Below are 12,537 nucleotides of genomic sequence, written 5' to 3'. Positions count from 1 at the left end.
AACCTAGGTGAAATGGATAAATCCCTAGAAACATACAATCTTCCAAAAATGAATCTGGAAGAATCAGAAAACCTAAGCAGAGCAATGACAACAAATGAAATTGAAATAGTTATCAAAAACTACTAGCAAACCAAATTCCTGGACAGGATGGCTTCACAGGTGAATTTTATCAAATGTTCAAAGAAAAACTAACACCTGTCCTCAAGCTATCCCAAAAAATTCAAGGAGGGAAGACTTCCACGCTCATTTTACGAGGCAAGCATTATCCTCATTCCAAAACCAGGTAAAGACACTACAAAGAAGGAAAACTATAGGCCAATACCCCTGATAAACATAGATGCTAAAATTCTCAACAAAATATTAGCAAACCAGATCCAACAATACATTAAAAAGATCATATATCACAATCAAATGGGATTTATTCCAGGGAGGCAAGGCTGGTACAATATTCACAAATGGGCCCTGGCCGGTTGGTGCAGTGTTAGAGTGTCGGCCTGGCATTTGGATGTCCAGGGTTTGATTTCCAGTCAGGGCACACAGGAGAGGCGCCCCTCTCGCTTCTCTATCTCTCTCTACCCCCCTCCTATAGCCATGGCTCAAATGGAGTGAATTGGCCCTGGGCACAGAGGATGGCTCCATGGCCTCTGCCTCAGGTGCTAAGACATCGGTTGCTGAGCAATGGAGCAACACTCCAAATGTGCAGAGCATCATTCCTTAGTGGGCTTGTCAGATGGATCCCAGTTGGGGTTCATGCAGAAGTCTGTCTCTGCCTCCCCTCCTCTCACTGAATTTAAAAAAAAATCATAAATCAATAAATGAAATTCATCACATAAACAAAATGGTACATAAAAATCACGATTACATCAATAGATGCAGAAAAAGTATTGGATAATATCCAGCACCCATTTATGATCAAAACTTTGAGCAAAGTGGGAATACAGGGAACACAGCTCAACATAATAAAGGTCAGATATGACAAACTGATAGCCAAACATCATACTTAATGGGCAAAAATTAAAAGCAATTCTCTTAAGATCAGAAACATGATAGGGGTGCCCCTTTCACCACTCTTGTTCAACATAGTTCTGGAAGTCCTAGCCACAGCAATTAGACAAGAAAAAGAAATGACAGGCATCCAAATTGGAAGAGAAGTAAAACAGTCATTATTTGCTGATGACATGATACTGTACATAGAAAACTTTAAAGTCTCAGTCAAAAAACTAATAGACCTGATAAATGAATTCAAGAAAGGTGGAAGAATATAAAATTAATATTCAGAAATCAATGGCATTTTTATACACCAACAATAAATTGTCAGAAAGAGAAATTAAGGAAACAATCTCCTTCACTATTGCAACAAAAAGATAAGTAAATAAATAAAGTACATACCTAGGAATAAATTTAACCAAGGAGGAAAAGACTTGTACTTGGAAAATTAAGACATTGAAAAAAGAAATGAAGGAAGATAAAAACAAATAGAAGCATACACCATGTTCATAGAGAGGAAGAATTAACATCATTAAAATGTCCATACTACCCAAAGCAATCTATAAATTCAGTGCAATTCCTATTAAAACACCAATGGTATACTTCACAGATATAGAACAAATATTCCAAAAATTTATGTAGAACCAAAAAGTAACCTGAATAGCATCAGCAATCTTGAAAGTGAAGAACAAAGTGGGAAGTATCACACTTCCTGACATCAAGTTATACTACAAGTGCATTGTCATCATAATAGCTTGGTACTGGCATAAGAACAGGCATACAGATCAATGGAACAGAACAGAGAACCCAGAAATACACTCATGCCTTTACGGCCAATTAATATGTCTCAAAGGAGGCAAGAGTATATACAATGGAGACAGTTTTTTAAATAAATGGTGTTCAGAAAATTGGACAAGTATATGCAAAAAAAATGAAACTAGACCACCAATTTACACCATTAACAAAAACAAACTCAAAATGGATAAAAGACTTAAAAAGACTTCAGCGTAAGTCATGAAACCATAAAAATCTTGGAACAAAACACAGGCAGCAAACTCTCCAATATCTTTCGTAGCAATATTTTGTCAATATATATCCATGGGCAAGTGAAATAAAGGACAAAATAAACAAATGGTACTATCTCAAACTAAAAAGCTTTTGCACAGCAAGACACCATTAACACAATAAGACAAGCCACTCAAGGGGAGGACATATTCACCTATACATCTGATAAGGGGTTAATAACCAAAATTTATTAAGAACTTATAAAACTCAATAACAGGAAGGTAAATGATCCAATTAGAAAATGAGCCAAGGAACTGAACAGACACTTCTCCAAAGAGGACATACAGATGGCCAAAAGGCATATGAAAAAATGTTCAATGTCACTAATTATCAGAGAAATGCAAATTAAAACCACAATGAGATACCACCTCACACCAGTCAGAATCTCATTAACAAATCAACAAACAAGTGCTGGTGAGGATGTGGAGAAAAGGGAACCCTCCCACACTGCTGGTGGGAATGCAGACTGGTGCAGCCACTGTAGAAAACAGTATGGCATTTAATAAAAAAATTTAAAATGGAACTGCCTTAGGACCCAGGTATCCCACTTCTAGGAAAAGATCCTAAGAATCCCAAAATACTAATTCAAAAGAAGATATACAGCCCCATGTTTATTGCAGCACTGTTTACAATAAGCAAAATCGGGAAGCAGCCCAAGTGTCCAACAGTGGACGAATGGATAAAAAGTTGTGGTACATATACACAATGGAATACAACGTGGCTGTGAAAAAAAGAAAATCTTACCTTTGCAACACCATGAATGGACCTGGAGATTGTTATGCTAAATGAAATATGCCAGGCAGAGAAAGACAAATACAGTATTGTATGCTCTCACTTACCATATTTCCCCATGTATAAGACGCACATATAGTGTATGTGGAATCTAATGAACATAGTGTTTTTTTTGTCTTTTTTTGCTCTATCCCTCCACCTCCTTCACCCAACCCCCCACCATACCCCTAGCTTTCAGCCTGCTCTCTATGAGTCTGTCTCTATTTTGCTTATTAGTTCATTTTGTTCATTAAATCCCACATGAGTGAAATCATATGTGGAATCTAATAGGAAGAGTTTTGTCTTCCTCTGTTTGACTAGTTTATGATCACTTAGCATAATGATCTCCATGTCCATACATGAAAAGTGCTTTCTTACATAAGTTAAACATACTACTTACACCTTTTCCAGTAATATTCTTGGTAAATAAGTAATGAGAGAAATTCAGGCAAGATTTGGCTCAAACGGAAGTCTAATTAGGTTAAAGTTTAAACTAAATATCTAATCTAATAAAATCTACCGTATATCCTCATGTATAAGACACTTCCATGTATAACAGTGGTCCCCAACCTTTTTTGGGCCACGGACTGATTTAATGTCAGAAAATATTTTCACGAACCGGTCTTTAGGGTGGGATGGATAAATGTATCACGTGACCGAGACAAGCGTCAAGAGTGAGTCTTAGACAGATGTAACAGAGGGAATTTTTTAAAAATAAAACATTGTTCAGACTTAAATATAAATAAAACGGAAATAATGTAAGTTATTTATTCTTTCTCTGCAGACCGGTACCAAACGGCCCACGGACTGGTACCGTTCCGCGGCCCGGGGGTTGGGGACAACTGATGTATAAGACTCACCTTAATTTTGGGGCCCGAAATTTGGAAAAAAAAAAGTATTACATAAAGTTATCAAACTCAAGTTTTATTCATCATAAAATTCAAACAATTCCTCATCACTGTCAAAACTCCCATCCATTAACTTATCCTCATGTGTGTCTGATGATGAATCACTGTCTTCATATATTGCCTCGTCCTCAGTTCCATCTATGGCATTTAAAATGCCACACTTCTTAAATGATCTCAATCTTGATATTATCCCAGGATCTTTTCACCCAGGTACAAAGTTCTCCTATAGTTGGTTTCTTCAGTCTTCCTGCTGGTGTCAAACTGTCCCCAGACAAGTAAAAAAACCTATAACAATGAGTGCAAAAAACAAGCGCAAAAAAAGCAGGAAATGCAAGTAAAATAACTACAATCACTTGTAAGAAGCACCCATTTTTTAGACCCCAAATTTTTCAAAAAAGGGTGCATCTGATATGTGGGGAAATACTGTAATATCTTATATCTAGCACTGCACTGCTTAGGGCATTATAAAGAATAAAGGGAAATTCAAGCTTTAAGGAAATATAGTAGAGGATATAAGACAAAACTCAAATAATAAATAACACATAAGTCAAAATGACAATCTATGTATAAAATTTACCACAATTAATATACTATACAATACTAGGTTTTTCCTTTCACCTTTTCCCTTCACTGTTCCCTTAATCCTTCCACATGAATCTCATTATCCCATTCATAAATTACTTTCTTCAGGTTACATCTGGATGCTAAGTTTCTCTCTACTCTTAAGCTTCACAGTCAATGACTATTACTAGTCTCACAGTTCACCAACATAAGTTTTTCAAATCCACATCACCTCGGCTAATTGCTCATTTTGAGATAGATGTTCATCAAAAAAGTGATCTACTTACACGCTCCATATTTGTTTTCAGTACTAATGGTTCATCTCTTTTTTTCTGTTCTTCCATTTTCCTTTTCACTGTTTCAGTATCCTCTGGTAACAGCTTGTGGATCTGACCTTCGGAGGTTTTCTCCTCTTGTAATTTTTCTTCTTTCAGCTAAAAATAAAAATCACACAAAGACAGTAAAATTTCAGGCAACTATAGACTTAAAAATATCTTTTTTTCAGTAGTGTATTAGAACAAACATCACAGGGCAGTTTTAAGACTATTTTCCTTATTAAATATAAAGCCTTCTTAATTTATTTTTTTTAAGCGAGTGAGAGAGAAAGAGAGAGAGAGAGAGGGACAGACAGGAAGGGAGAGAGATGAGAAGCATCAACTCATAGTTGCGGCACCTTAGTTGTTCATTGATTGCTTTCTTGTATGGGCCTTGACTAGAAAGCTCCAGCTAAGTTAGTGACTCCTTGTTCAAGCCAGCCACCTTGGGCTTCAATCTGGTGGCTCCATGGTCGAGACCTCGGGTTTTGAACCTGGGTCCTAAGTGTCCCATGCCAACGCCCCATCCACTGTGCCACCACCTGGTCAGGCTTAATTTTTAATTAAGTCAGCCCTTGCCAAGCATATGTTTCATGGCTTAAGATTTAAGTGCTCTGTATTCTCGAGCAATACAAAACTATAGATAATACACAATCAAAAAATAAAGATTATTCATTTAGCTAAAAGAGGCTGAACCTAAAAACTTTCTTATTCCCTAAACCAGATATAAATGTATTGAGCCAGGAGAAGAGCAGAGATGTAGGCCACAAAGGTACAGAAAGTGGGGCTAGGCAAGACAGGTCTTTAGGCCTGGTCGCAATAGAAAAAAATGACTTTATCACAGTTCCAATGTCCTATAATTTATGCTATTGTCCATGGTCCAGAGAATAGGTCAAGATATATGACCTACAAAGAAATTTAAGGCAGAGGCATATGCTCCTCATTTGGAGGTGGTCAGATGGCATTATAAAAATAAGATGGGCTTTGGAATAAAAACCTGAATTCTAGTGGTTCTGTCACTTGTATCAGCGAGATGATCTTTGGAAAATGAACCCTCATATACTCAGCTACAAAACAGATAATGCCACTTCCTTTACAGATATTATTATAAGAAGTAAATTAGTTAATAAAGTACTTAATGTTGTGTCTTGCCACATACTTACAGTACATCAAGAGTTTCCTTTCCTAATCATCTCATTCTCTTTTTACTACCCGGGGTTTTAACAAAATTTAAATGACAGTGTATGTCAAAGTTGGTAATGTGTTCAAATTCAGAGTTATAACTGTAGAGTTGGAATTCAAATCTAGGTTTATCTCAGTGGTTCTCAACCAATGACTGACTCTCAGGGTACTTCTGGCGATCTCTGGAGACACTTTTGATTACAACTTAAGGGTAGAGTATGTGTGCTACTGGCATCTAGTGGCTAAAAGGCCAAAGATTGCTACTAAACATCCTAAATACACAGGACAGCCCCCAATAATATATATATACACACAGATGTTACAATGAAAAATAATAAATAATAAATTTTCTTTTATATATTTTAGTGTTAATTTGTTTAATGCTTTATGGTATTTACATACTATGTCCTTTGGCTTTTCTAAGTGTTTTAGGATGTATCGTTTTACCTCCTAATGTTTATTGCTGCTCTCAAAGTTTTTGAAAACAGACTTGTGTTGCTGGAAAAACCACTTTTTCACTGCAGTGCTAAGTCTCTGCTAACACAGCACCATCTTAACAAAGCTAAAAATTTATATTGATACAATGGAAAAAACCATATATCCATTTAAATTTTCACATGAATCATGTTGGTATTTTCTCTTTATGCTGGGTTTTATAGAAGTTATTTTTTTGTCCTTTCAGCAATTATTTATAAGGATGTGAGAACTTGATCTCTAGGAAATAATTTTTATACTCATGGAAAATGCTTCTGAGTGTGTCAGAAAGTAGCATATGGCCTGACGTGTGATGGCGCAGCGGAAAAAAGCACCGACCTGGAACGCTGAGACTGCTGGCCCGAAACCCCGGGCTTGCCTGGTCAAAGCACATATGGGAGTTGGTGCTTCCTGCTCCTCCCCCCTCTTCTCTCTCTTTCTCTTTCTCTCCTCTCTCTCTAAAAATGAATAAATAAAATCTAAAAAAAGGAAAAGAAAGTAGCATATAAATTTGAGTAAAAAATATCAAGGACGCTGTTGTATATGAAACTCTTCTATGGTCCAGGAATTAAAGTTTATAGAGCTTACCTCATTTAATCTTTAAGGGCTCTGTTTGTATCTATAATTATAATTTTATAAACACAAAAATTAATACTCAGTGGTTATTTTCCAAAGTCATAGTGATTAAATATGGAGGAGCTTGAATTTTATAGCAAACCATTGCCTTCAGATACCAGGGCTTCAGAAACACAGGGTGTTTCAACCTCAGCATTACTGATATTTTGGGTTGGATAATTCTTTGTTATGGGGGGAGATGGGCTGAGCAGAGTCTATTAAGAAGGTTTAATGCATGAACACTAGCCCAATCATTGGTTACAGAGGACAAAACAAGACTTTGCAATGCATCTCAAAACTGTCATTTTTCAGTGAAAAAAAGGGAATCATATATCTACTGATTTCCACCTCCCAATGACCAAAGTTTGCTCCATATGGTGGTAGATACTCATACTGGTTTGAACAACTTAAGTTCTTATAAGTAGGAATTACAGCTATAACAAGAGCTAAAAGCAAGAGGCAAGCAGTTGGCTCCCTACAAGGAGATCTCAGGTTGTATGAACTAGAGCTACCCACAACTATAAGTGAAATGATTTTTATTGCTTCTTTTTTCAGATGCTAATTACTTGAGAAAAACTATTGACTTATGTACATTAATCTCATACTCAGTCACAGTATCAAGAATACAGTGGAAATTTCCTGAAAATATCTTTTCTTTGCCATAATTTTTAAAAATAAACTTTAAAAAATCAAAGCATTATACACAGAAAAGTATACAAATCATCAACACAGGCAATGACCACCCAGATCAGGGGTCCCCAAACTGCGGCCCCCTGAGGCCATTTATCCAGCCCCCGACGCACTTCTGGAAGGGCACCTCTTTCATTGGTGGTCAGTGAGAGGAGCATAGTTCCCATTGAAATATTGGTCAGTTTGTTGATTTAAATTTACTTGTTCTTTATTTTAAATATTGTATTTGTTCCCGTTTTGTTTTTTTACTTTAAAATAAGATATGTGCAGTGTGCATAGGAATTTGTTCATAGTTTTTTTTATAGTCCGGCCCTCCAACAGTCTGAGGGACAGTGAACTGGCCCCCTGTGTAAAAAGTTTGGGGACCCCTGACCCAGATCAAGAAATGGTATATATATTACCAGGTACCCCGTACCAACTCCTCATCCAAAAGTAACCACAATCCTAGCTTCCAACACCAAAAAAAATCATTATACCTATTTTAAATTTTACACAAGTGAAATCTTATATGCATTAAATCTTCCTTCAGTCAAGATTCTAGTTGTGAGATTCACCCATGTAGGTACATATATTTTGTTCTTTCTCATTGTTTTATAGTATCTATAAATACTATTTTATAGTATTATAGTATTATATGCTAGTTTTTGGCTATTTACACATAAACTGCTATGAACATTTTTGAATATGTATCCTCATACACATACCGTTCTGTGGGGTATATTCTAGAAGAGAAACTATTTAGTCCTAAATTATGAGTATGCTGCTATAGTTTTCTAAACTGGTACAAATTACTCTCCCACTCCCCAAAGTAGCAGAAGGATCGTTGCTTTCAGCTTGTCTATTTCAGACATTCTGGTAAGAATATACTGGTATTGCATTATGACTTCCATTTGCATTTCCCTTCCAAAGATGTGGAGCAGCTTTTCATGTTTACTATTTGTAAATTCTCATTTATAGAGTGCCTGTTCACATTGTTGCCTTTTTCTTTTAGCTATTTGGGGTTTTCCTTAGTAATTTATAAGAGCTATTCATATTTTTTTGGATATAAGGCAATTTTCAAGAAAAAAATACATACAGTAGTACCCTCTTATCCGTGTTTACACTTTCTGCAGCTTCAGTTACCTGCAGTCAATGATGGTCTGAAAATATGAAATGGAAAATTCCAGAAATAAACTATTCATAAGTTTTAAATTTTGTGCGGTTCTGAGTAGCAGATGAAATCTCGCAATGCCAGCAAATCAATGCTGTATATGCTCCCCACCTGTTCACTTAGTAGCCATCTTGGTCATCAGATTGACTGTCATGGTATCACAGAGCTTGTGTTGAAGTAACCCTTATTTTATTGTTATAATTGTTCTATTTTATTACTAGTTATTACTGTTAATCTTTCTGTGCCTAATTTATAAATTAAACTTTTTCACAGATGTATATGTATAGGAAAAAGCATAGTATATAAAGGATTCAGTACTATCTGCAGTTTTAGGTATCCCCTGAGATCTTGGAACATCTCCCCCACAAGTAAGGGGGGGACTACTGTACAAAATATATGTGTGTGTATGTGTATTTATGTATGTGTATGCACATATACCTTTCCCCCCTTATACAGTTGCTTGCCTTTTCCACACTCTTAGTGTCTTCTGAAGACAAGAAGTTCCAGGTTTTAATGCAGCTTAATTTAATGTTAGCGCCTTTATATCCTGTTCAAGAAATTCTCCTATGTTATTTTTAAGGAGCTTATTATTTGACCTTCTACATTTAAATCTACAATCCAGTAAGAATTAATTTTTAAAATTAACTATGTTAAGGTATTATCTACATATGATAAAATGAATGCTTACAGGAAGTATATAGCTTAATGAGTTTTGATAAATGTATATATCCATGTAACCATCTCCCTAATCAAGATATGGAACATGTGCCTGACCAAGCGGTGGCACAGTGGGTAAAGCGTCGAACTGGGATGCGGAAGACCCAGGTTCGAGACCCCGAGGTCGCCAGCTTGAGCGCGGGCTCATCTGGTTTGAGCAAAAGGCTCACCAGCTTGAGCCCAAGGTTGCTGGCTCAAGCAAGGGGTTACTCGGTCTGCTGAAGGCCCGCGGTCAAGGCACATATGAGAAAGCAATCAATGAACAACTAAGGTGTTGCAACGCGCAATGAAAAACTAATGATTGATGCTTCTCATTTCTGCATTTCTGCCTGTCTGTCCCTGTCTATCCCTCTCTCTGACTCTCTGTCTCTGTAAAAAGAAAAAGAGAAAAGATATGGAACATTTTTTACCACCCAAGGAAGTCTCTTCAAGCCCACCAGCAATCAGTCTTCCACCCCACTCAAATTTAGGCAACCCCTAATCTGGTAACTATGACTACAGATTAGTTTTTCCTTTATAAAATTATACAGCATAGATTCCTCTGTGTCATTCACTCAGCATATTTTTGAGATTTATCAACAATACTGAGTTTATTATTAAGACATCCCTTTTATGGATGAGTTGTATGGGGTAGAGCAAAAGTAGGCTTACAGTTGTTCATATGGGAAAAGAAATTATAATATACAGCTCACAAAAATTAGGGGATATTTCAAAATGAGAATGAAGCAATAAAATATCCCCTAATTTATGTGAGCAGTATACAAAAATAAACTGTGTTTTGTATATTCACAACTGTAAACCTACTTCTGCCCCACCCTGTATTCCATTGTATAAATGTACCACAATTTGTTTATCTGTTCAAGTGTTGGACATGTGGGTTATATTTAGTTTTGGAATATTATGAATAAAGATGCTATGAACATTCATGTCCTTTGTGGACAGATGTTTTTATTCTGGTTGGCTAAATATCTACAAGTGGAATTGCTAGATCACATAGTAAGTATATGTTTAAATTTATAAAGCAACTACCCAAAAGTTTCCCATGGTGGTTATACCACTTTACTGGCATGCCTTGGATGGACTGCACGTTTGATTTCAGACCACCACTGTAAAGCGAATATCACAATAAAGCAAGTTGCAATGTTTTGCTGGTGGTGAGTCTTGCCTTCAATTTTTAAAAAATGCAACACCTGTGAGAAGCAATAAAGTATGGTACAATAAAATGAGGCATGCCTGTTTACTGTCACTAGCAATGCATGAGCAATCCAGGTGATTCACATTCTCACATTCTTATACACTCCTCCCTTACTTCTGTAGATATTGTTCTGTTTAGACTTCCTACTTCTATTGAGATCTATATTGGTAAAGTATATTTTCCTGGAAGTTTTTCATACTATCAGGGTTTTCCTTTTTCTTTTAAGCTTTTATTTACAGGAGTTCCTTGGGTTACGACACAATTCTGTTCCTATGACAGTGACATAACCCAAATTTTGGTATAAGTCGAAATTCACCCTAGCCTAAGTCACTTATCCTAACACTATTGTAAAATCATAAAGCACAACTAAGCCATAGGAAAAGGAAAAGGACATAAAAACACAACTATGCCACAGGAAAAAGAAAAAGACATAAATATACTGTACTGTATATTGTACTGTAGTAACAGAAAAAAATGACCAAAAAAATGAGTGTAAAAAAACGTACAATGCTAACAGTGTAAGCCAAAACACATCTCAATTTTTTAAAGTTCTTATGGGAGTAAGCATCACAAACTCAAAACGTCTTATGCCAAGACTGTCATAACACAAGGACCCCCTTGTTGGGGTGGGGTGTATAATGAGAATGATCAACTCATAGTTACTTCACTTTAGTTGTTCACTGAATGTTTGTGTATGTGCCTTGACCAGGGGCAAGCCCAGGGTTTCAAACCAGTGACCTAGCGTTCCAACTCTATCCACTGTACTGCCTGCCACAGGCTGGCCCATTGTGGTTTTAATAAGTATTTCCCGCCAGCTAATTATGTTGAGCATCTTTTCATGTGCTTAGTTACATATCTTCTTTTGTCAAGTATGTGTTCAAATCTTTTAACCTTTTTTAACCTTATTATTATGTGCAAGATTTCTTTATAAATTCTGGATACAACTTCATTGTTAGATACACGTTTTGAGAATATGTTCTTCCAGTCTTTGCTTTGCTTTTTCATTTCCTTAATGAATGGAAGTTTTTAATTTTAATAAAGTCCAATGTATCAATTTTTTCTAATGTTACTAGGATTTTTTGTGTTCCTGTCTAGAAAAATCTTTGCTTACCTCACAGTCAAAATCTTTTTCTGCTGTTTTCTTCTGTATAGCTATAATTTTTACATTTAGTACATGATCCATTTTGAATTATTTTTTATATTGTATAGAGATTAAGATTCACTTTTATTTATTCATAGGATATTGTTTATACCAGTACCATTGTTAAAAAACTATTCTTTTGCCACTGAATTATTTTCATGCCTTTGTGAACATAAATTGATTATATATGAGCGAGTCTATCCCAGGACTATATTCCACTCCATTGACCTATATGTTTTTCCTTATGTAAATACCATACTGTATTGATAACTGGCATTATATTAAGTCTTGAAATCTGATAGTAAAGTCATCCAAAAATAAGCCATAATTTTCAGACAACATAATCCATGAAGAAAATCCATTACAATCTACAAAAAGCTACTAGAACTACTAAATGAGTTTAGTAAGGCTGTAAAATAGAATATCACAATATAAAAATCAATTGTATTTTTATATACTCACATAAACGATTAGAAATTAAAAATTTTAAATGCCATTTATAGTAACATCAAAAATATAAAATACCTAAAATAAATCTAACAAAAGAGCTGAAAACTGAAAACCACAAAACATTGCTGAAATGAAAGGAGACCTAAATAAATAGTTGGATACACCATGTTGATGGGTCTGAAGACTCCATGTTATTGTTTGTTTGTTTGTTTTTAAGAATTTATTCATTTTTAGGAGGAGAGAAAGAGAGAGAAGGGGAGGAGCAGGAAGCATCAACTCCCATATGTGCCTTGACCAGGCAAGCCCAGGGCTTCAAA

The 12,537-nt window shown here is 35.7% G+C and overlaps 1 protein-coding gene across 2 annotated transcripts in view; it reads right to left on the bottom strand.

Annotated features, from left to right (window-relative positions):
* Window positions 1-12,537, bottom strand: part of RNF169 (ring finger protein 169) — a 97,251-nt gene that overhangs the window by 36,275 nt on the left and 48,439 nt on the right. For both annotated transcript variants that reach the window (XM_066368600.1, XM_066368611.1), the window contains exon 3: window positions 4,580-4,726. In XM_066368600.1, the coding sequence (XP_066224697.1) occupies window positions 4,580-4,726 (147 nt within the window). The remainder of the gene's footprint in view (window positions 1-4,579; window positions 4,727-12,537) is intronic.

The sequence above is a fragment of the Saccopteryx leptura genome, chromosome 1, assembly GCF_036850995.1.
Source record: "Saccopteryx leptura isolate mSacLep1 chromosome 1, mSacLep1_pri_phased_curated, whole genome shotgun sequence".
NCBI classification, from domain to species: Eukaryota; Metazoa; Chordata; class Mammalia; order Chiroptera; family Emballonuridae; genus Saccopteryx; species Saccopteryx leptura.
This window is presented reverse-complemented; position numbering and strand designations above follow the sequence as displayed.